This window comes from Bubalus bubalis, chromosome 6, assembly GCF_019923935.1.
Source record: "Bubalus bubalis isolate 160015118507 breed Murrah chromosome 6, NDDB_SH_1, whole genome shotgun sequence".
In the NCBI taxonomy this organism is placed as follows: domain Eukaryota; kingdom Metazoa; phylum Chordata; class Mammalia; order Artiodactyla; family Bovidae; genus Bubalus; species Bubalus bubalis.
The window spans coordinates 68,979,584-69,001,544 of NC_059162.1; the positions used below are offsets into that span (position 1 = coordinate 68,979,584).

Sequence of the window (21,961 nt, forward strand, 5' to 3'; positions counted from 1 at the left end):
AGTGGTTCTGGGAAAACTGGATAGCTATCTGTAAAATAATGAAATTAGAACATTCATTAGCACCATATTCAAAAATTTGTTGTTCAGTCACTCAGTTGTGTCCGACTCTTTGTGACTCCATAGACTGCAGCATTCCAGGCTTCCCTGTCCCTCACATCTCCTGGAGCTTGCTCAAACTCATGTCCATTGACTTGGTGATGCCATTCAACTATCTCATCCTCTGTTGTCCCCTTCTCTTGCCTCAGTCCTTCCCAGCATCAGGGTATTTTCAAATGAGTTGGCTCTTTGCATTAGGCCAAAGTATTGGAGCTTCAGCTTCAGCATCAGTCCTTTCAATGAATATTCAGGACTGGTTTCCTTTAGGATTGACTGGCTTGATCTCCTTGCAGTCCAAGGGACTCTCGAGAGTCTTCTCTAACACCACAGTTCAAAAGCATCAATTATTCTGCCCTCACCCTTCTTTATGGTCAACTCTCACATCCATACATGACTACTGGAAAAACCATAGCTTTGACCAGACAGAGCTTTATTGGCAAAGTAATGTCTCTGCTTTTTAGCATGCTGTCTAGATTTGTCATAACTTTTCTTCCAAGGAGCACGCATCTTTTAATTTCATGGCTGCAGTCACCATCTGCAGTGATTTCTTGGAGTTCAAGAACATAAATTCAAAAATAAAGACCTAAATAAAAAAACCTAATATAGGACCAGAGACTATAAAACTCACACATTTTAAGTGGACAGATCAATGACTTTGAAAAATGTATTGCGCATACAGCTCTATAAACCACCAAACCAATTAAGATATAGAACATTTTTAATCTTCCCCCAAATTTCACTCTTACACCTTGGCAGTTTTGTAACGTCAGTCTCTTGCAGCCCTCTGTTCCAGGCAATTACTGGTCTGTCTGATTTCTATCAATATAAAATAGCTTTGTCTCACTTGAACTTTCATACAAATCAAATTACTCAGTATGTACCCTTTATTTACAGTTTCTTTCAGTTTGCATAATATCTGTGAGGTTCATTTGTATTACATTGATTTGCCTTTTTAATTGAGGATATTTAATCAATTTACATTTAGTATTATCTTTGAAATATTTGGGTTTCAGTGTACTATCTTTTTTTCATTCCATTTTTTAATCTCTACTTTTTCTTCTGTTACTCATTCCTTGACTACTTTTAATTGATTTGAATTGTTCTTTTGAATGTGTGTTTCATTTTATTTCCTCTATTGATATCTTAGCTCTTTTATTATTTTTAGTGATTGTCTAGGGCTTACAATATATATATATCCTAACATAGCATAGTCTGTGTGTTAGTAAAAGTAATATTCTACCTTTTTGTGTTTCCTAAATCCTTTACATACATCACATTTCTCATTTCACAAATATAATAATGTTAATCAGAATTATTCCATTTGCACCCTTTCCTAAATTCACTTTTTCATTTAAAATCACTCAAATGACTCCCCCCGCCACCTTTTTTTTCTGGTACTAAGTTACCTCCTAGAAATTAAAAGGTGCTTGCTCCTTGAGTTTGCTCTATGACCAACCTAGACAGCATATTAAAAAGTAGGGATATTACTTTGCCAACAAAAGTCCATCTAGTCAAAGCTATGGTTTTTCCAGTAGTCATGTATGGATGTGAGAGTTGGACTATAAAGAAAGCTGAGTGCCGAAGAATTGATGCTTTTGAACTGTGGTGTTGGAGAAGACTTTTGAGAGTCCCTTGGACAGCAAGGAGATCCAACCAGTCCATCCTAAAGGAAATTGTCACGCGAGTGTATGTTCCTCAGTTCTTTGTCTCATCACAACAAAGATTTGGAGCAACGGACATTAAAGCCCTTGGCGTGTCGCAGCTCTCGGGTCTTGGACAAACCGTGCTATGGCTCTTAGGCAATTCAGTGTTACAGCTCTATTTTATTTAGAAGATAGCAGGAGAGAGAGAGAGAGAAAGAAGAGTGCACGCACGCAGGAGAGAGAGTCCCTGAGAAAGCGCTTTGGCTCTTCCTTTTATATGTTTTTTCCTCCACCTGGGCCTGCCCTATGCAAATTGGGCTTAGCCAGGAGTGCTGTTTGTTCTGCCTGAAGTCTTCACTCTGATCCTCGGGCCTTCCTTTGACCTTCCTTGTCTTTTAGCCGCCGCCATTTTGGACTCCTTTTCCCTATTCTACCTACCTAACATTCCCCCCTCAAGAGACAAATCTTTGTTGTGACGAGACAAAGAGCCGAGGAACATACACTCGCGTGACAGGTAAATGCTTTGTGCTTTCTTTTCCTGAGAGGTTATTAGTATGTCCTATAAGACTCAGTATCCAACCTTCTGTTTCTGTGGCCAGTCAATTCAATAGCAAATCTTTTTCTGACTCTCCTTCCTTCCCCTCTTTGTTCCTTCTTCCCAAGATTTTGTTCCCTGAAACACTTCTTTGTCTTAGGTTCTGTATTCTGAGGAACCCAGGCTGAGAAAATACAATCATTACCTGTACAACAAGTACAATGCCCATAACTTCCTCCAGATCAGTGATTTTTTTTTTTCCAGACATCTTAAGGCAGTACTTGATTAAGCCCTAAAATATGCAGCTGGTAAAAGTAGAGCAATGCTGATTGGAATGAGAATGAGGCCGAGGTTTTGTAAAACAAAAACAATATACTAATTAAGCTGTGAACTTCATGAGAATTAGAAAATGTCTTATTAATCTTTGATTCCTAAGAACCTGGTATAGGGTCTGGCTCCCAGCAGGTAGTCAATAATATTTATTCCATTGAACTACATTTAATTGAGGGAAGCTAAAGTCTAGACAATATAAATAATTTTATTTAGTCTATAGTGATTATGGATACAAGAACAAAACAAATACAGTTCTAATACTTTTTCTGGAAACATAAAGTTTATTAGGAAAGGCAATAAAATGTTTTCTGCAAGCTCAAGTTTTTCTATTCTTGACTTTATATATTAATTTTCAGGTGGATTTCCAGACTTATGTATTATGTCATCAGTAATAAATTGAAATAGAATTTTTAAAGATCCTTTACATTCTTGAAATTGTTTATTAATAAAAGTGAAAGGGATGGGAAAGTTATTCATAATTTTATTCTTATCAGTGTCGGAAGAGTGAGATAGTAAAGTAAAGCTAACATCTAGAAAGTAAAGATACCACTACAGAATCAAAGAGCCACAAATGGAGCCTCTTCTTATATACTGTGTTGATAGTCAGTATTGAAGGATGTCATCATTTCTTAAGCATGGCAAAAAATCCAGAGGGATAGATTTGAATTAGTTATTGTGAACAAGATTTTCTGAGCATTCAGAGGTGGGGGAGAAGTGAAAAAAAAAACTGACCTGGAAATTTATGCTCTTAAATAATTTAGCAGGATATAGTTTTATATGACAGAGAAGGCAATGGCACCCCACTCCAGAACTCTTGCCTGGAAAATCCCATGGACGGAGGAGCCTGGTAGGCTGCTGACCATGAGGTTGCTAAGAGTCGGACACGACTGAGTGACTTCCCTTTCACTTTTCACTTTCATGCATTGGAGAAGGAAATGGCAACCCACTCCAGTGTTCTTGCCTGGAGAATCCCAGGGACAGGGGAGCCTGATGGGCTGCCATCTATGGGGTCGCACAGAGTTGGACATGACTGAAGTGACTTAGCAGCAGCAGTAGCAGTTTTATATGAATAAGGTATTTTATCAGTTGGTTCATCAATTCACCTACTCACTTACCCACCCATTATAATGGTGTTAAGATTGGCATTTAAAAAGCTTCCATGAGAATCTGTTCTTTACCATCAATCAATGAATTTTAAAAATTATGTTTCTTTAAATAAGAACTTCAAAGTTTTATGGATAGCAAGTTAGTGACTGAGTTTCATTTCCTTTACTGTTAACATTAGATTTATTTATGAAAGTTGCCAGGAAAATATAGCCTTAAAATACAGCTATTCAATCATTCAGCATACATGTCAGTAATACATACTTTGTACTGAGTGCTGAGAATTAAGTGGTAAATATAGTTAAATATATTTCAGAGATGGAAGGAACACCAAGAGATGTTATAAGAAGAGCTGGTAAGGCATAGTTACTGTCTATGAGACACAGACATGGAGAAAGGTTGTGACTTGTCCAGGGTTACAGAGCTTGTAAATTATTCCTCGGAATATATAAGGTTATTTTTAGGTATAATTTTGATTTGCATGAATCATATAAGCATTACTGAATGATATCTATGAAGACAGATCAGATCAAATCAGATCAGTCTCTCAGTCGTGTCCGACTCTTTGCGGCCCCATAAATTGCAGCACGCCAGGCCTCCCTCTCCATCACCAACTCCTGGAGTTCACTCAGACTCACATCTATCGAGTCCGTGATGCCATCCAGCCATCTCATCCTCTGTCATCCCCTTCTCCTCCTGCTCCCAATCCCTCCCAGCATCAGAATCTTTTCCAATGAGTCAACTCCTCGTATGAGGTGGCCAAAGTACTGGAGTTTCAGCTTTAGCATCATTCCTTCCAAAGAAATCCCAGGACTGATCTCCTTCAGAATGAACTGGTTGGATCTCCTTGCAGTCCAAGGGACTCTCAAGAGTCTTCTTCAACACCACAGTTCAAAAGCATCAAGTCTTCAGCGCTCAGCCTTCTTCACAGTCCAACTCTCACATCCATACATGACCACAGGAAAAACCATAGCCTTGATTAGATGGACCTTTGTTGGCAAAGTAATGTCTGCTTTTCAATATGCTATCTAGTTTGGTCATAAGTTTCCTTCCAAGGAGTAAGCGTCTTTTAATTTCATGGCTGCAGTCACCATCTGTAGTGATTTTGGAGCCCAGAAAAATAAAGTCTGACACTGTTTCCACTGTTTCCCCATCTATTTCCCATGAAGTGGTGGGACTGGGTGCCATGATCTTCATTTTCTGAATGTTGAGCTTTAAGCCAACTTTTTCACTCTCCGCTTTCACTTTCATCAAGAGGCTTTTGAGTTCCTCTTCACTTTCTGCCATAAGGGTGGTGTCATCTGCATATCTGAGGTGATTGATATTTCTCCTGGCAATCTTGATTCCAGCTTTATTCTTCCAGTCCAGCGTTTCTCATGATGTACTCTGCATAGAAGTTAAATAAACAGGGTGACAATATACAGCCTTGACGACCTCCTTTTCCTATTTGGAACCAGTCTGTTGTTCCATGTCCAGTTCTAACTGTTGCTTCCTGACCTGCATACAGATTTCTCAAGAGGCAGATCAGGTGTTCTGGTATTCCCATCTCTTTCAGAATTTTCCACAGTTTATTGTGATCCACACAGTCAAAGGCTTTGGCATAGTCAATAAAGCAGAAACAGATGCTTTTCTGGAACTCTCTTGCTTTTTCCATGATCCAGCGGATGTTGGCAATTTGATCTCTGGTTCCTCTGCCTTTTCTAAAACCAGCTTGAACATCAGGAAGTTCACAGTTCACATATTGCTGAAGCCTGGCTTGGAGAATTTTGAGCATTACTTTAGTAGCGTGTGAGACGAGTGCAATTGTGCAGTAGTTTGAGCATTCTTTGACATTGCCTTTCTTTGGGATTGGAATGCAAACTGACCTTTTCCAGTCCTGTGGCCACTGCTGAGTTTTCCAAATTTGCTGGCATATTGAGTTCAGCACTTTCACAGCATCATCTTTCAGGATTTGAAATAGCTCAACTGAAGTTCCATCACCTCCACTAGCTTTGTTCATAGTGATGCTTTCTAAGACCCACTTGACTTTACACTCCAGGATGTCTGGCTCTAGGTCAGTGATCACACCATCATGATTATCTGGGTCGTGAAGATCTTTTTTGTACAGTTCTTCTGTGTATTCTTGCCATCTCTTCTTAATATCTTCTGCTTCTGCTAGGTCCATACCATTTCTGTCCTTTATCGAACTCATCTTTGCATGAAATGTTCCTTTGGTATCTCTGATTTTTGAAGAGCTCCCTAGTCTTTGCCATTCTGTTGTTTTCCTCTATTTCTTTGCATCTCTTCTTGCTATTCTTTGGAACTCTGCATTCAGATGCTTATATCTTTCCTTTTCTTCTTTGCTTTTCACTTCTCTTCTTTTCACAGCTATTTGTAAGGCCTCCCCAGACAGCCATTTTGCTTTTTTGCATTTCTTTTCCATGGGGATGTTCTTGATCCCTGTCTCCTGTACAATGTCATGAACCTCATTCCATAGTTCCTCAGGCACTCTGTCTATCAGATCTACGCCCTTTAATCTATTGTTCACTTCCACTGTATAATCATAAGGGATTTGATTTAGGTCATACCTGAATGGTCTAGTGGTTTTCCCTACTTACTTCAATTTCAGTCTGAATTTGGCAATAAGGAGTTGATGATCTGAGCCACAGTCAGCTCCGGGTCTTGTTTTTGCTGACTGTATACAGCTTCTCCATCTTTGGCTGCAAAGAATATAATCAATCTGATTTCGGTGTTGAGCATCTGGTGATGTCCATGTATAGAGTCTTCTCTTGTGTTGTTGGAAGAGGGTGTTTGTTATGACCAGTGCATTTTCTTGGCAAAACTCTATTAGTCTTTGCCCTGCTTCATTCCATATTCCAAGGCCAAATTTGCCTGTTACTCCAGGTGTTTCTCGACTTACTACTTTTGCATTCCAGTCCCGTATAATGAAAAGGACATCTTTTTTGGGTGTTAGTTCTAAAAGGTCTTGTAGGTCTTCATAGAACCATTCAACTTCAGCTTCTTCAGCATTACTGGTTGGGGCATAGACTTGGATTACTGTGATATTGAATGGTTTGCCTTGGAAACGAACAGAGATCATTCTGTCGTTTTTGAGATTGCATCCAAGTACTGCATTTCAGACTCTTTTGTTGACCATGATGGCCACTCCATTTCTTCTGAGGGATTCCTGCCCGCAGGAGTAGATATAATGGTCATCTGAGTTAAATTCACCCATTCCAGTCCATTTCAGTTCGCTGATTCCTGGAATGTCAACATTCACTCTTGCCATCTCTTGTTTGACCACTTCCAATTTGCCTTGATTCATGGACCTGACATTCCAGGTTCCTATGCAATATTGCTCTTTACAGCATCGGACCTTGCTTCTATCACCAGTCACATCCACAGCTGGGTATTCTTTTTGCTTTGGCTCCATCCCTTCATTCTTTCTGGAGTTATTTCTCCACCGATCTCCAGTAGCATATCGGGCACCTATTGACCTGGGGAGTTTCTCTTTCAGTATCCTATAATTTTGCCTTTTCATACTGTTCATGGGGTTCTGAAGGCAAGAATACTGAAGTGGTTTGCCATTCCCTTCTCCAGTGGACCACATTCCACCAAATCTCTCCACCATGACCCACCCGTCCTGGGTTGCCCCACGGGCAAGGCTTAGTTTCATTGAGTTAGACAAGGCTGTGGTCCTAGTGGGATTAGATTGACTAGTTTTTTGTGAGTATGGTCACTGTGTTTGCCCTCTGATGCCCTCTTGCAACACCTACCATCTTACTTGGGTTTCTCTTACCTTGAGCATGGGGTATCTCTTCACGGCTTCTCCAGCAAAGCGCAGCCATTGCTCCTTATCTTGGACCAAGGGTATCTCCTCACTGCCGCCCTTCCTGACCTTCAACGTGGGATAGCTCTTCTAGGCCCTCCTGTGCCTGCGCAGCCACGGCTCCTTGGACGTGGACAGCCAATGGCAAAAGGATCATTGCACAAATGAGAAGCCACTAAAAAAAACCAGTACTCTTTTTAAGAGGAAAGGGTTAGGGCTTCCCTGGTATCTCAGATGGTAAAGAATCCACCTGCAATGCAGGAGATCTGGGTTCAGTGCTTGAGTCAGTAAGATCTGGAGAAGGGAATGACAACCTACTCCATTATTCTTGCCTGGGAAATCCCATAAACAGAGGGGCCTAGTGGGCTACAGTCCTTGGGGTTGCAGAGAGCCAGACATGACTGAGTGACTAAAATATATAGGATGGAGTGGGGGGAAAAATTTAGGATCATTTTAGTTCATCTAAAAAATTTTCAAACTTGAGTCTTTTCCCCATTGTGTTGCATATGGCTTAACGAGTTGAAATATAAAGTTTATTGAGAATCTAAAATGTGTTAGGTACTTTAATATCTATTAACTCATTTAATATTCACAACTACACTGTGAAACATTGTATCATTAAGTATGATTAGCTGTTTTAGCTTGGTGTCAGAGGGTGTGTCCTTCCTTAGTGATCATCATTGTCCAGAGTCTGACACACACACTCATGTTCAGAAAGTGTGCTATTATGTGATCATCCAGAGATTAACAGGCCCATGCAGATTGGTCCCCTCTGACCAAACTTATGAGTCTGACTATAAATCAGGACATCAATTTACAAGTCTCTATGAGGAAATTAACTGCCAAGTAGGCTAGATATTCATGTCAGCTTGTCAGACCTTTTATTCCCTGAGGAAAAGAACACTTGGGAAATTAAAGACAGGAGGATGCTAAGGAAGTAAAAATTAGAAGAAAGTGAGTTGGATGCTCTTAATAAAGAGAGTGTTATGCAGTTACTGGAGCTCAGTGTTCCTTCTCTGCCACTGGAATATACTTGCCTGGCTGAGGAATCTGAATATTATTTTTACCCAACCATATTCCTCAGTCAATATTGTCTACAATCATGGCCAGTTGTATACCCAGGCACAGTAAGAGAAAATAGATAGGGAGAGCCTTAAACTTTGTTCCCCAAAGTCCTCTAGTTTGGGCCAAGCATCTGCAGGTGCTAGAAGAAGGAACAGAGAGGCAGTTTATGGATTAATTATAAAAATCAGGACAGAGATTATGACAGTGATAATCTCAGATAGTGATTCAAGATTTATTATGTGTTAGAAATTGTGCTAAGAGCTTTATATCAGTTACCTAACTTAACTCTCATGACAACCATCTCCAATGAACCCTTAATATTCTTGTTTTATATAGATGAGGAAACTGAAGTTTAGAAATGTTAAAAAATAATTCATTGGAAAGTGGGTAGTCCAAACCAGTGGATTGGGGGCATCTCAAGGTTAGGGTGTCCAAAGCTGACATCTTCATTTCTTCTTAAAACACATTCTTCTTCCAGGTCTGAAACCTCTGGGTACTAGGTCCCTCCCTCCATCTCTCCCTCCCTCCCTCCTCCTGTTCTTCTTTCTCTCTCCCTACTTCTGTCCTTCCTTCCTTGTCTTCTTCACTCCCTCCACTCTCAGTTCCTCACATCAGAAAATACAGTAAATTTTACTCCAAAATACATAGTGGATCTTTTCCCTTTCCTTCACCTCTCCAGTCACCACCCTAATCCAGTTACAGACCACCTCCTGCAGTTGCTAGGCTCCCCCCACCCCACAAACCAAGCATTGTCCAAAGAGTGGTATTTTTCTTTAGATAGGTAAAATTTATGTAACATGAAGTCAGGGATTTTAACCATTTAAGAAGTATACAATTGAGTGGCTTTTCATATATTCACAATGTTTTGCAGCCGTCACTACTAGCTAATTCTAGAACACTTTCAAAAAGAAACCCTGATCTATTAAACACTTTCCACTCTTCTTCCCCTGAACACCAGTGATCTGCTTTCTGTCTTCATGAATTTGTCTATTCTGGACACGTCATGTAAACGGAATCATATTTGTGGCCTTTTTTAAAAAAAATTTTGTGGCTTTTGTGTGTGGCTTCTTTCGTGAGAAATGTTTTCAAGGGTCATCCTCAATGGAACATGTTATCAGTCCTTAATTCCCATTTATGGCTGAGCAATATTTTATTGTATGAATATATCACATTTTGTTTATTCATCAGTTGATGGACATTTGGATTGTTTCCACTTTTTGGCTATTATGAATAATACTTCTGTGAACATGTTTTAACACCTGTTTCAACTCACTAATCTTTTAAAAATGAAAATCATGTAGTTTCCTTGTTTAAAATCCTTCAGTAACTTCTTATTGCAATCATATTATAGTCCAAGTGGCTTATTTTTCTAATTTTAATTTTTTAATTTATTTTTGACTGTGCTGGGTCTTTGTTGCTGTGCGTGGACTTTCTCTAGTTGTGGTGAGTGCGGGCTACTCTCTAGTTGCTGTGTACAGGCTTCTTGCTTCAGCGGCTTCTCTTTTGTGGAGCATGGGTTCAATTGCTCTGCAGCACCTGGAATCTTCCTGGACTGGGAATGGAACCCATGTACCCTGCATTGGTAGGCAAATTCTTAACCACTGGACCACGAGGGAAGTCCCAAGATGTTTTCTTTTGCCCACTAGGGTCTTCCTGCTCTGCCTCTTCTTTCTCATTTAAGCATCTTTCCTCCTCTCTTATTATGTGGCAGCCGCGCTTGCCTCCATTTGTTTCAGCTTCTCAAGCCTGTTTAGAGTATTCACACCTACTGTTTTATGCATTTCACACCTAAAATGCTCTTTGCAGTACTTCACATGGCTAGTTTATTTCATCTTTCAAATCTCCATCCTTAATGTTGCCTTCTCTGAGAGGTTTTCCCCTAACTCTATTATTCCCTATTTCCTTCTAATAGTTTCCCACCTTATGATTACAGCGTTCTTTTTACTCTGTCACCCTCACAAGAATGTAAAGTTCCTTAAGGTCAGGAATTAAAGTGTACCTGTTTTCATCATTAATATTTACACTGTGCTTAGTGCACTACTTGACATAGAAGAGGCACTTCATAAATGTTTGAATAAATGAGAAAGATCACAGATGTTGGATGTGAGATAGAGTAATTCAATGTTTAGTGACAGAGGCATGCATGCATGCTAAGTCGCCTCTATGCAACCCCATGGACTGTAGCCTGCCAGACATCTCTGTCCATGGGATTCTCTAGGCAAGAATACTTTCATGGGTTGCTATGCCCTCCTCCAGGGGATCTTCCTGACCCTGGGATCGAACCCATGTCTCTTATGTCTGCTGCATTGACACGCAGGTTCTTTACTACTAGTGCCAACTGGGAAGCCCTAACAGAGGTACACTGACAAAAAAGAGCTAGGTGGTACAGGATCTTCAGCTTTGCTAACATTTGAAAATCTCAGCAGGTGAGTGTTCAACAGAGCAGGTCAGTCATTGGTTCAAGGTGGAATATGAACTAAGATGGGAATCTAGTTAAGGAGTCAGAGGAAAATCTCTGCATGTAAAGTCAGAGTTCAGGAAAAAAGAGGATGGTTAATTTGATGTCAGTTCTAAACAAACTGACTAAATTTCCTTAAATATCACCTGTCTAAAATCAGTATTGGGTCTTGAAACCAGCCTGGGACCATGTTCTTCAAATCATAATCTCTCTTCAGCATTTTTAATTAATACATCATCTTTATCTACTTGATATGAATAGATTGTGGCCAGATAACCTCATGTCCCCTTGCCTTCTGGATATGACCACCGAGATCTGAAAATCTATGATCCTCCATGCCATAGTTTCCAAGTTTCAAATTATTTTTTCACTGTACACAATTGATGTTGGCTCTGAAGTTATATGTATTTGTGGGTCCTTTCAAAGTGGCACTGCTTGACTTGGAAAAACAGCATATTTCGGAACACATAGCCCTTAATCTTAAGGCTAGAGATATAATTTCAGAAAAAAAGAATTTGAGTAATACTTAGTAGCAAGATTTCCTAAATTGTTTTTTAATATGGTAGTTACTTAAAGGTAAATGCATAGGTTTACAAAATCATCTAACTTTAGAAAGTTAACATCCAAAGTATTAAGAGTTTCTTTATTTGATCTTCATCGTTGAGTGGGCTTTACTCTAGTTGTGGCAAAGGGCAGCTATTCTGTGCGCAGGCTTCTCACTAATGTGACTTCGCTTGTTGCAGAGCTTAAGCTCTAGGGCATGTGAACTCCAGGAGTTGAGACATGTGGGCTCAGTGGTTGTGACTCCCAGGCTCTGGAGAACAGGCTCAATAACTGTGGTGTATGGGTTAGTTGCTCCATAGCACATGGGATCTTCCCAGATCAGGGATCGAACCTGTGTCTCCTGCACTGGCAGGCGAAATCTTTACTACTGAGACACCAGAGAAGCTCCCAAAGTCCCCCCCTCCCCTCCAAAGTTATTAGATCAATTTATTCTCTGAGGATTTCATTTTGATTTTTGTCTGAACACAAACTTAAGCTAGTAGAATAGAAGTTTATTGGTACCTAAATTGCAGGATTAGACTAAATCTTTCTTATTCTTCGCTGTGCGATGAAATGTGATAAAAATGAGTCTGTACAAACCAGAGATATGTTAACAAGATTCTTAGACAGAAGTTAGACATTTTCCATGACTGATTAGGTAGCACTATAATGAGACAGATCTAGCCTTGGATTACAATTAGAAGTTTGAAGAAAGAGTTGGAAGTCTTAAACAAATTTTATGAAGTACAAAAATAGTTAAGTGCAGCAATATGAAATGTCAGCTCTGGGCTTCTTAACATGTAGCTTTGAAAATGAAAAGTTAAAGAAAAATGTGATAACATTTAAAAATCTAAAAATAATTTTTGAAACAAGTCTTGAATTTAGACATACTTAAAAGGAATAAAAACACAACTCAAGGAAAAGATATTTAAGGAAAAGAATGGCTACATAAGCAAATGTAGAAGGAATAATGGAAGCAGAAAATCGCCATTTTGCAACCATTATTATAATAATGGATTCAGAAGAATAATCCATGAGTACTAAACTTGAAGAGGAATGGGATATTTATGTGTCATCAGAGTATCTCCTTAGAGATTACCTACTAATTACAAAGCAAGAAATGGTAACTTGACAGTGGAGAAACTTGACACTACTTTATTGAGTGATCCAAGTTAACATCATAATGATGGAATAAACTGAGTTTGATTCCTGACATGATACACTGAGAAAGTCACAACACCATTTCAATAGTATTCTTGCCAAAAATGCATAACTTGAATCTAATCATGTGGAAACATCAGACAAACCCAGTAGCTAATTTATTTATCTGTGGTCATGTAGAGAATGTCCTTGTTCTTAGGAAAGAAGAATGAAGTACTTAGGGATAAAAAGGCATGATTCTGCAAATAATTCTCAAATGGTTCAGGAAAAATATCTTGTGGATGTGCATGTGTTTGTGTGTGTGGGTAGAAAGAGAAATATGGCAAAGTGGTAACGGTGAATTTGATTGAAGGGTATTACAACAGTTCTTTGTTCTATTCTTCCAACTCTTCTGTAAGTTTGAAATTATTTCAAAATAAAAAGTTAAAGAAATAAAAAGAGCAATTAATAATAATCTGCTTGAGAAAAGGTGTTCTTTCCTTCCTGAGTTACTATCAGTGAATAGAAAGCATTGGACAGTGCCGAAGTGAAACTGCAGACTCCGTGAAGCAGAGCTGATGGCAGAGTTGGTAGATGAACTTGCAGTATTATTTATTAGTGTAATTTGGAAAATGAGGTTGAGCTTCTTATAACTATTTCTGAAGATTGTTACCTTATGTGGATAATTCAGTTCATTTTGTAGATTGCCGGGGTCCAGCCCCGGCTGATGCAGGGTATTCGAAGGAGAGACGGCTAGGCGACCTATTCAAATGTTAATTAGAGATAATAAAGAGGAATAGAATGAGGATAGCTCAGTAGGAAAATTCAGTGGAGAAAAGAAGCTGAGTGGCTTGGTTTACGCGGAAAATCAATATAACCCGTGACACCAGGTTAGCTCTGACCACGGAGGCCGCAGGCGCCCTCTCGAATAGCGGAAGGTGCCCCACCTTAGACACCTTCTCGAGTGGGTCTTAGAAGCCCAGGCAAATAAATGGTCGCAGAGGACATCCACGCTCCAGATGGACACTCAGCTAGAAGTTAAAGGGAAGAATGACATGGGGAGACCAAGCGTTGGTGAGCAAGGCCCATAGCTTTATTTTCAACAGGGGCTTTTATACCCTAAGTTACACATAGAGGATAATAGGGGATGCAAAATCAGCAGTCTTTGATGCTTATCAAAAACCAGGGTTTCTTTCCTGCAGATTTATCGTATACAAATGGTTTAGGTGATTTACATCATCTTCTGGCCAGAGGCCTATTAACATTTTATGACTCTTGACAAGGACTTATCAACAAAGACTTATTTTCTCTAAGAGTAATTATTTTAAGGTTTGGCGCCATCTTCCGAAGATAAGATTACGTTCCTATAGGGTGGATGTGTAATGGGTTTACAAAGGAAAGAATTTACTACCTTAAGGGTCTAAAGTTACTAACACCAGGCCACTACTTATTTTTTCTACATACCAACTATATTAATTAATGCACATTCAAGGATACAATTCAAGGGATGTGAAAACTTGGCAACAAACATTGGCTCATCAATGAAATCTTTTACTAGTTTTATTCTGACAGCTTCTAATTCTCTGAGAGGCTCTAAGCTATTTGAATATCTTAAGCTTCCCGTGCCTCTGGAGGCTGGGAGACTGTAAACAATCGTATGCATAGCTGTAGGTGTCCGGGTAAACTTGTCAGGCGAGTTAGAGAGCCATCTGAGGGGTTTGGATTTAAACACTCCTAATTGCCCAGGAACTTTATTAATTGGAGCTGTAAGTTAACTCTTTGACAGAGAGAGCGAGATGGTGGTGGGGGACAGCCCCCAGTAAAGTCAGAGGTGAGAGCACAAAGCAATAAAGTAGGCAGACTCTGGTTTTTTGGGGGGTAGATGCTCGAGAATATCCGGGGGCACTCCCGAGGCTCGATCCCGCCTTTGCGTATGCCGAGCCCCCTTCCTCATGACCTTTGTCACGAGTGGAATGTCTCTCGCCGGCTCCCGGCAGTAGATATCAACAGGGCTCCTATTATATTTCAAAACCTTTGCTAGACACTGGGGCTCCTGTGATGAATAACTCTCTTGTTCTCAGGTCACTGACACTTGGAAAGGGGGGACAGCTATAAGAAACAAATTTAATATTAGTAAAAGTAAACATAGATGAACAGATGCAATAATTATGATGGTATGGGGAGGAGGGGTTGATGGTGGTGGAGGGGAATGACAACAAGGCCCAGGACTTTTCCATCTGGTGGAGTGGGTGGGATGGATGGAGCAGAGAGATTCCTGGCAATGGGAGCAGTAAGGACAGAGGCAGGAGATACAAGAAAGGTTGGGTTGTTTGGGGGACTCAAGTAGTTTGTTGGTGTTGTGTATATAGCTTTCTGATTTTCAATTTGTAATAATAAAGCATTAGCTTTTAGTTTAATTATATAGTTATGAATATTGATGACACTAAAATAGTACAAAATAATTAACGCCAGAGAACATACAATATAAAGTAAACCTTTCAGAAACGGTTCTTATTTTGTATTAGATAGCTTTGAAAAAAAACAAAAACTTGGATTCCTTTTGTTTAAAAATAACTTGGGATTCCTTCTGCAAAACCTTTTGCAGCTTTTGTCAAATTTGAATAATATATGGGCTCTTTTTTAAGGAAAGAAATTCCCATTATTCCCAACAAGTGCATCTTCAGCTGCTTAGTGGCTGGGGGACCAGAGTTTGAGAATGAAAATGCCTTTCCATTACAAATTGCTACTAGAAAAGAGATATTTTGTTTTCAATTGGCAAAGTGTTTTGGATTATCAAAATGAAAACAAATCAAATAAACTGCAATAGGCAAATGGTAAAAGATATTTGCAGTCTTTGAGTTGAAACCTGAGTATTCTTCATATGCAAGCTTTGCACAAATTTGTAAGTAATGCATTCAGACACCCTGAGTACATGGGCAAACAACCAGATGAATAATTATAAAAGATGAAATAAAAATGACTAGTAAGCATTTAGAATGTTCACCTTCCTGGTAATTTAAAAAGTAATTTATAATGAGAGACCATTTTTTGACCTATAAAATTTGTAGATGTTTTTAAAATGTATAACCTGTGTTGATGAGAATTTTTAATAATAGAAAAAAATTGTAAGCAATCTGTCTAGCTTTTAGTTTAATTATATAGTTATGAATATTGATGACACTAAAATAGTACAAAATAATTAACGCCAAAGAACATACAATATAAAGTGTTGATTAACACACGTTAATGACATTTCCTGGTCATTAAAATGTTGTTTTTGAGAAATTTTAAATAATAGAAATGCCTGTGCTATCATACTAAATGTAAGAAGCAGTGAACAAAAAGTATGATTTCACCTAGTCAAAATATACATAGAGGATTTTGATAACATCTTCTATTACCATAGTTTACTTATCAGTAGGAAAACTGGGTGAAAGAGTATACAGGAACTCTCACTACTATTTTGCAGCTCTTTTGTAAGTCTAAAATTATTTCAAAATAAAAAGTTAGAAAACATACAGAGAAAAAGGACTGATAGGAAAAACAACAAAATCTTTGTAGTAATCTCTACATGGTAAAATGGTTTTTTTCCCTTTCATTAAAAAATGCTTTTCTCTAACATTTTTACCAGTTATATGCTATATCATCATCATCATCATCTTTCTCTCTCTCTCTCACACACACACACACAAACACACACACACTCCTTTCCCTAAAATTAAAACAACACAAAAGCTAAACTTGAAAGAAAAATGCCATCTACCAAAAGCAATTTGTTGATCAGTGTGACAGCTAAGCATAAAAGCAGAAATCTGCTGAAAAAGGGTCCGTATGGGTGGAAGATAATACAGAGGTATCAACTGCTTAGAGATGCACTTAACAGGTGGATGTGAACTATGAGAGTAGATAATAAAAATAAGGATGGAGATAGATTTAGGAGACTGTGGCACTGATAATTTTATTTTAGTGGTAAAGGAGATAATGAAGTCTTCTCAAAAGAGAGTAGATACCCGCAGTATTTTATGTTAGAAGAGAATTAGGCTAATTCTCTAGATTTCTGCTGCTGCTACTGCTGCTAAGTCACTTCAGTTGTGTCCGACTCTGTGCGACCCCAGAGATGGCAGCCCACCCGTCCCTGTGATTCTCCAGGCAAGAACACTGGAGTGGGTTGCCATTTCCTTCTCCAATGCATGACAGTGAAAAGTGAAAGTGAAGTTGCGCAGTCGTGTCCGACTCCTAGCGACCCCATGGACTGCAGCCTACCAGGCTCCTCCATCCATGGGATTTTCCAGGCAGGAGTACTGGAGTGGGGTGCCATAGATTTCTAGGAATCGTAAATCATAGTAGGTTATGGGAGTATTCCCTTAAGGTTGGTTTTTAATAAGTTAAAATCATTTGTTGTAGGTAACCATCTTTATACTTGTTTTTATCACAGACTCTGTACTAAGCAACTCAACTTTGCACTGGTTCAGGTCTTCTGAAACAACAGCCTCTTAATGACTGACAAAGGTAACCACCTAGTCAAATTAAATCCTTCTTGATGTAGATGTTGGTGTAAAATATTATTGTTCTATATTAAATAAGGACAAATAGAAAAATGAATACATAGTATGGTGTCACTAGGAGCTGCGCCTGAAACACTGCAGCATTGTGGTTCTCAGTGGTTTCCTATCTCAAGACCTCTGAGATGCAGGGCATCCTCCTTCCGTGCTTGGGGGCTCCCCATAGCTGTGATTCTGAGGAAGTCATGGTGCATATGGGCTCTGTGGTTTGTAAAGAGCACATCCTCAGGCAAACTTAAGTCACTTCTGAAACTGCCCCCTTTCTCCTGCTTCGCTCCCTGCACCTCAAGAGTTATTGCTAGAATCAGAATCCTTGACATTTTCTTGAAGGATTATTCTTCTCAGCCCCCTTTCTCACTGGGAAGCCAGAGCTCTTTAAAACAACCTGTTATCAGAAGTTGTTCCTTCTAGAGGGACTAAGAAGCACTTTACATTTTGACCCTGAGTTCTACTATTTCTGTCTTCATAATTAGGTTTTAAGCCCCTGGCATTGAAAGATCAGGTCTTATCTATCTTTTTACCTTCTTCAGGGTTAGCCTTTAACATTCAAAAAGGTAGTTACTTAGTAAATGTTTGCTGAAAATGATTACTGTTTTCCTTAAGGGCAGATTTTGTTCCCTCATGAAGGAAAATCTATTTATTGTTATGAAAAAATGCTGTATAAGTACAAATTAAAATGAAAAATATAGAGTTTGTAGCTTAAAGCTAAGCTGCCGCTTTGATCATTGGCTGAGTATTTTAAAAAGATTACAAGGGTTATTAAAAATAGGATCTAAAGGTCTAACAAGACCTAAAAATGGGCCCAAGAATGTGTCTAAATCTGCTTAGGCTCCTGAAGGCTGCAGGCACATTGTAGTATGTGGACGTCACTGACATGGACCCCTGCTCCATGAATATGTCCTAGGGGACCCTCTACCCTCTGAGTGTGGACTGCAATTGTTCCTCAAGTAGGAGATGATAGATTTAAAGGACAGTTTCTTTTATGCAGATATACAGTATTATTAACATTCTTATGCCTGGTGCAGATTACTTCATTGTTTAGGCTTATTTGTTCCTCTGTCAAAGAGAATAACAGTCACCTCCTAGACCAAGGTAAGGATCAAATGGGCACAGTGTCTGAGAATCACTATGTATATGTAAATAAACAGTAGTTTGCATTTTATTCACAAATTGAAATTCAGAAGTAGGTTACCAATGTGTAAGTATATTTGAAATAACATTACTAGGGTTTTATGATACCTTAGCTATATTGTGGTTTATACTGGCATGTGAACAGAGAGCAAGACATTTCTACAGTGTCTAACAATGTTTGAGGGAAAGCAGTTTCTCAAAATCACACAACTGGCATCCTCCTAGAGTTCTGGAACCATGATGTACTTGTAAGTTGAGTGGTGACAGCGAAAGTATCAGTTGCCCAGCCGTGTCTGACTCTTTGTGACCCCATGGAACGTAACCCGCCAAGCTCCTCTGCCCATGGAATTCTCCAGGCTAGAATACTGGAGTGGCTACTTGTTCCCCTGTCCAGGAGATCCTGACCCAGGGATCGAACCCCAGTCTCCCACTTTACATGATTCTTTACCATCTGAGTCACAGGGAAGTCCAGGTACCTAGTTCTTTTCCATCTGAGTCACAGGGAAGTCCAGGTACCTAGTTCTTTTCCTTGTTGCTCATTTGGTATTTACCACTCTTTCCTGAATATTAGCTATTATATAAACTAGAAGAGACATCACAACTTTCACCATCAGAAAAAAAAAACATTTCTTTCACAGTAATATCTGCTTTTTAAAACTTTTCCTAATTGATGTTTCTGTTGGCCTTCATTTAGGGTCAGGTACCTTGCAGGCCTTTGACAAATTAATGAATGACATCTCTTTGCCATTTATGTTAGACTCCTTGGGCATGAGACATTACTCAACTCTAATCAATTTTTTTGCAGTATTTACATGTGTAATAGATGAAAAAATGTGATCAGAAAAATCATAGAAAAGAGTATAGATCTTGGCAAAAACTTCCCATCCATAGGACAACATTTGCATGCTTGTCAGAGTAGAACATAGAAGCTACAGCATCCCCAGTGACACCACTATCAATAGAAAATATTCAGTAAACATAAAATTACCTGTGAAGTTATGCTAGGTGTCATAATATGAGAATTACATTGAGAACAGTGATCAGGAATTACATATATAGACTTGATAGATGGAGAGGAGAAAAGCAATAAGAAATATCTATATATGGGCATTGTGGTTTTCATTATGTAGAAGTTACAATCTAAATTTTGGAATGTTGTTGTTGTTCAGTTGCTAAGTTGTGTCTGACTCTTCGCAACGCTATGGACTGCAGCACACCAAGCTTCCCTGTCCTTCACTATCTCCCAGAATTTGTTAAAACTCATGTCCATCGAGCTGGTGATGCCATCCTATCATCTCATCCTCTGTCGTCCCCTTCTCCTCCTGCCTTCAATCTTTTCAAGCATCAGGGTCTTTTCAAATGAGTCAGCTCTTTGCATCAGGTGGCCAAAGTATTAGAGCTTCAGCTTTAGCATCGGTCCTTCCAATGAATGTTCAGGGTTGATTTCCTTTAGGATTGTCTGGTTTGATCTCCTTGCAGTCCAAGGGACTCTCAAGAGTCTTCTCCATCACCACAGTTCAAAAAACATCAATTCTTCAGCCTTTTTTATGGTCCAAAATTTGGTGTGTGGGAAAGGTTAATTATGTGACTGAAGTAGAGATTAGAAATAAAGTTTATGACTTTGATGTCTTGTCAGTTTCATGTATAATAATGGTAGTGTCACTGTGAGCTCTTGAGTTAGCCAGGGCAGAAGGCATTTCAGTGTCGGCAGCCACCAAGGCAGGATAACAGGACAGTGGCAGGGAGAGTGGTGGCTCTTTCTCTTTGGAGTGTGTTCTTCAAGGCTGACCCAGACTCTGGTTAGGCCTGGTGCTAGTACCTGAGGCAAGGTAATGCTTGCTGCTGCTGCTGCTAAGTCGTTTCAGTTGTGTCCAACTCTGCGACCCCATAGATGGCAGCCCATGCCTAGCACTACATTTTAGGATGTGCCTCGGGCTCTTGTACCTGTGGGGAGGGTCAGGGAGGGGAACACCATCATTTTTCCTCGTGCGGCTCCAAGGCAATGTATGTCTTCAGGGGCAATAAAGAGGAATGCCAGTGCTAGAGAGATAACCAAGATGAGACTTGGAGAAATGATATAGCACCCAAAATTGCCTCAGAGATGAATAATAAATTCAGTCTGAGACTGTTGTAAATTTTGTTTCCAAGTGCATGTAAGAGCAACAAAGCCAGTAGACGTTTAAATGGGATTTTCAAGCTGACAGTTTATCCAGACTTTATACTTTAGCTTAAATGGGAGTGCCTCAAGTCACTCCTGATTCATTTCTGCGATTGAAAAGGAATCTTTACAGTATGTTTTAAAGCCACTGAAGATTTATTTGTATTAACATTTTAATTTTGCTAAATGCCAATAAAGGCTATGCCTTATATTCACTTTTCTGTTAGGCAATTGCTTGAAAATGTCATTGTAAAATTTAAGAAATATGTAATTTACTAGTATGTCCAGAAGCCAAGAAACTATTTATACATTTATTTCTATATCTGTATCTATATGTATGTATCTATATATCTATACCTATATCCATATCTATATTGTCCAATGGTCATACTTTCAAACATACTGATATTATAGAAAATAGAAATGGACATGTTTAGATGGAGTTAATAAGATTAAAAATTATATAAAACTTAATCATGCACCCATACTTTAAAAGAAAAAGGCTTTAAGAAATGAAGGTAAAGGCAGTAATAGTTCCCTTATATCCTAAGATAAGCAAAGTTGATCAAAACCCACCTGTTCATTCTTTGATTTTCTGTTTTACTTCTGTGGTTATTCTCACTCCAGTAGCATGTATAACAACACTGAAATATTACAAAGAAGGTTAGTATAGCCCCTGTGCAAAGATGGGACTTCCCAGGTGGCTCAGTGGAAAGAATCTACCTGCCAATGCAGGAGATGCAGGAGACATGGGTTCTATCCCCGGCTTGGGAAAATCCCCTGGAGTAGAAAATGGCAACCTGCTCCAGTATTCTTGCCTGGAAAATCCATTGACAGAGGAGCCTGGTGGGCTACAGTCCATGGGGTTCCAAAGAATTGTGCAAGACTGAATGACACACGCACGTGCTAAGATGATTCACAAATTTGTAAAGCTGCCATATTTTGGTGTACATAATGACTTCTTTCTTTGGGTTCTTATGGCCCGTGTATATACATTAGCTGTCATCTTACTGTATTATAATTGTTTACTTCTCTGTCCTGCAACAGAATTACTAAAAAAAAAAAAAAGGAAAATTTTTTTTGTATCCATAGTGGCTAGCATATTGCCTAGCTTTTAAAAAGCACCAAGAAAATGTGTAATGAATGAATAAAAGCTTTATAGTCCATGAGTAAGAAACAAACAGCATTCTTTGTATAAATCCTTCTAACCCAGAAATTGATTCTGAAGCAGTTAATCCTCTTCTTCCTTTCTCACCTTATCTTCCTGATGACAGAATTTCTATTTTAGTGTGATGCCCACATGGCCACCTCCTGTTGATAACTAGTGGGCACAACTCAGTTTGGTGATGGACAGATGGACAAGCCTGCTGTTGTTCTTGGCCATA

At 39.1% G+C, this 21,961-nt stretch overlaps 1 protein-coding gene across 4 annotated transcripts in view; it reads left to right on the top strand.

Moving 5' to 3' along the window:
* SLC44A5 (solute carrier family 44 member 5) overlaps positions 1 to 21,961 on the top strand; it is a 423,585-nt gene that overhangs the window by 68,312 nt on the left and 333,312 nt on the right. Inside the window, exon 1 of one of the 4 annotated variants that reach the window (XM_044944836.2) lies at positions 17,190 to 17,234. The exons of the other annotated variants lie outside the window; for them this stretch is intronic. Within the exon in view, the coding sequence (XP_044800771.1) occupies positions 17,222 to 17,234 (13 nt within the window). The 5' untranslated portion in view covers positions 17,190 to 17,221. Of the gene's footprint in view, positions 1 to 17,189; positions 17,235 to 21,961 lie in introns of those variants that run through there. 4 annotated transcript variants of the gene reach the window in all.